Below are 3,475 nucleotides of genomic sequence, written 5' to 3'. Positions count from 1 at the left end.
TCTGAGCTGTTGCTTAGCAATTTGGAGTAACCCCTCATTCATGCACACGCGGTCAAATATTGCATCATACGTATAAAAAGGAATAATCCTCCGTCGCAATTAAAACAACAAATAAAAAAATGAAAAAATTATCAACGTAATTAAAGGAAGAAACAATCCCCAAAAGAGACATACTATTCCTCCATGTTTGAAATTTGATTAGGTTTACAGGCTCATTTATGCATGGTCTAATATGTAATTACGTAAACAAAAGTCTTGATATCATTTTTCATGAACGGTAAATAAATGTAAAGCATGGATTAATTAAAATAAAATTTGAAATAAAAAGTGAAGATGTCTGTCTTGAGAATCAGCCACGTAGCAAGATTAGAGAGGCCATACCCCAAAAGCTCGAGGCCAAATATTGGATTCCAGAAATGAACTCAGCGATACAAGGCAATGTGGTAAAGCAGAGGATCCGAGTTTTCATTAGCAAAGTATAATATTAACGACCCTGTCTTTTGCCTTTTGCTTTGGTGCTCTCAACAACATTACACACCAAGTCCGTGAACTCAAAAATAAACCCCCCCATAAAAATAAATAAAAACAAATAATTATTTATAAACATTTACACATAAACTCTCTCTCTCTCTCAACTTTTCCCTCGCTATAAATACCCATTCCACCATGATTTCTTTCCCAAGCCCTACTCACCCTCCTCTCTCTCTCTCAGCCACAAAAAACACCTTGGAAACATATATTCACCGGAATTAACCCAAAATATATAAAGACAAAAAAAAAATGAGAACCACGACCACGACGATTGTTACGATGGCACTCTCGACGGCCCAATCAACAGCCGCCAGAGCGATCGGCCAAGCTCCGACCGCGGCCACGGCGGCGACGATGCAGAGATCGCCGTGGCACTCGCCGGTGCCGTACCTGTTTGGCGGGCTGGCGGCGATGCTGGGGCTGATCGCGTTCGCGCTTCTCATCCTTGCCTGCTCGTACTGGCGACTCACCGACCGGGAAGAGCAGCGGCGGAGAGACCTCGAGTCCTCCGCCGGAAAGGATGACTCGCTCGACTCGGCCGAGAAAGCGCCGAAGATCTACGAAGAGAAGATTCTGGTCATCATGGCCGGCGATCAAAACCCCACTTTCCTCGCCACGCCCGTCTGCTCCAACTTCCTCTCTTTCGCCGCCCAAGCCAGTCAGAGTCACGTCGGAAAAGACGGTGGTTCCGATGAGAAAGCTGATAAAGAAGTCACCACCATTGACGATGTCCATGTTCCCGATGACGTGGCAGTTCAAGAGCAACGAAACCAGTGATGACCTTGTTTAATTTTATTGAATTTGTTTTATTTTTGAGAGAGAGAGAGAGAGATCGTAGTACAACTACTAGTAATACGCGGTTTTTTGGTTTTTTTTTTTTTCTTTCAAAAGCTGATGTTTTTGGTATCGGGAAATGTAAATTATGCGGTGAGAATTTTCGAATTTATTTTTACAGCTAATGAATGACAGTCATAGTATTATTACTGAAAAAAGGAAAAGTTATTTCTCCTTTTTTTTTACTTCGTTTCATGCAGATAGATTGCACAGGAAAGCATAGAATTTTACAGGTGTAGTAATAGTCATCTCTTAAGTGTCATCGTATATATTCATAACCCAAAAAGAAAAAGAAGAAGGAAAAAAAGAAAAGGCAAGTGAAGGAAAATTTGAAGAGAAATATCACTCCGTTGAAGACTAATTATAGACACCAGCTTTATCATTGTTGGCATTAACTCAAAAGTTGACATAAAAAAAATGAGTATCGTGAAAGCTGAAAATGGGTACGCAAAAGAATCAATATGCTTATGTTTCAATTTTGACAATTAAAGAGATAGGGTAAAAGGAAAAGGCCTATTATTCGGAATATATGAATATATCTTTTCTGCCCGGGGAGTCAATTTTTAAAGTGACTTCCTAAGAAACATAAAATAGAATTGAATAAAAAAAAAAGTCCAAAAATATGTTCTCGCTCCCTCACAGAGTCACAGTTTATCACTGCCAGTATTGAAATCTGTAAGTAACCGTGGTTAAATGTTATTTAATTCCAGTAAACAACGAGAGAGAGAGAGGTTCGCAATTCTGAATTCACCGCTATTTGGGGAGAAATTAGGGGGACACGTGTAGGGATGTGATTGGTTGGCGGTAAGAGAAAGAAAGTCATTGTATGTGGGAAACTCAAGGAGGCTTTAGGTTGTGTGTCAAGTACAGATGTCCGTGCTCTCTCAGAATATGCGGCGACTCGGAACCGAGTCTCCTATTATAAATGCTATGATTTTTCTATATTTTATTATTATTATCATCTTTCCTCTTTTTCTTTTTTCAATAAATGGGATATATATTTGCCACACTATTCAATGTCATTTGGAAGCTTGTACTGTTGTAGCGATAAAATTAAAAAGAAACGTGAGCGAGGATGTAATTGAGGTGAACAGGTTGGCACTTTTCACTATGATCACCGTGACAATTTATTTGGTTCATCATACACGTGAATACCTGGCCACTGTTGCAAAACTTGAGCGACATTTTTTTTTCCTTTTTTCTTTTTTGTGTATGAGATAATAAATAGTATAATTGTTCGACACGTTATTTAATTTTCCTTCTTCTTTTCACCCCTTATATTCAAAGAACCCACTTATTATGCTTTGAATGTTCTATTACTTTCCATTGATTTATACGGTGATTTACCAATAAAGAAGTGCCTATATATTTATTACAAGTTTCGAGAGATTTATACATATGTTTCATAATATTGTCACAATAAGAATGGAAATATAACAATCAAATTCTAAGGAGGGCACGGTAGCGCTCTACGGAACCTCACATCAGAGACTCACCGGAGCGGCTTTGCCCAGAGATCTATATGAGCGTCGGAGAAGACGAGTCCTCGACCCCGCGGTGACTAACGAGCATCCGAAAGGAAGACTTGTGCCTATATTGCGACATCTTCCTAGCGACTCTCCTCAGGGCATAAGGAGTTCAAAGACGCGCGATTTGAGACCGATCCGAATATCATTGGCGATCGAGATGCCATGGAATCTGCCATTGAGAAGCTCGTCGACGGCAATGTGAGGTGGTAACGGAGGATTTCCACTTGGGTGGAGAGGTGGAGAGAGAGGACTCATGGGTTGCGAACGGCAAATGAGAACCCTAATTTTTTGTTGGTCGGGACTTTAATGAAAAAATAAGAGAAATTGCATCAACTATCATCATTTGATAAGTTTTTTTTTTCAATTTCTCACCAAAAGTTTGGCCGAAAATACTAGTAAACTATTTGTACAAATACAATTTTACCCTTAACATGATGTCAACAATTGATATCTATTGTTGACATCTGTGAGTTTTAGGTTCTCTGTTTGTTGACATAGATGTCAACAATCAGCATGTATTATTGACATCTATGTCAACAATTGACATCAATTGTTGATGTTAAAATTGTATTTCTACAAGA

General features: G+C 39.1%; 1 protein-coding gene across 1 annotated transcript; it reads left to right on the top strand.

Moving 5' to 3' along the window:
* Window positions 1-703: 703 nt before the first annotated feature.
* On the top strand, window positions 704-1,499 carry GDU5 (glutamine dumper 5). The gene has a single exon (XM_089621478.1). The coding sequence runs from the start codon at window positions 781-783 to the stop codon at window positions 1,306-1,308; it is 528 nt and encodes a 175-aa protein (XP_089477604.1). The 5' UTR covers window positions 704-780; the 3' UTR covers window positions 1,309-1,499.
* The last annotated feature ends 1,976 nt before the right edge of the window (window positions 1,500-3,475 follow it).

This window comes from Urtica dioica, chromosome 7 (assembly GCF_054948205.1).
Source record: "Urtica dioica subsp. dioica isolate 48M chromosome 7, U.dioica_male_clone48M_v1_H2, whole genome shotgun sequence".
Classification (NCBI taxonomy): Eukaryota; Viridiplantae; Streptophyta; class Magnoliopsida; order Rosales; family Urticaceae; genus Urtica; species Urtica dioica.
Note: the sequence above shows the minus strand (reverse complement) of the source record. Positions and strands in the feature narration are given on the sequence as shown.

Coding starts and splice junctions, on each gene's coding strand:
- GDU5 (XM_089621478.1), top strand. CDS start 781: ATGAGAACCACGACCACGACGATTGTTACGATGGCACTCTCGACGGCC.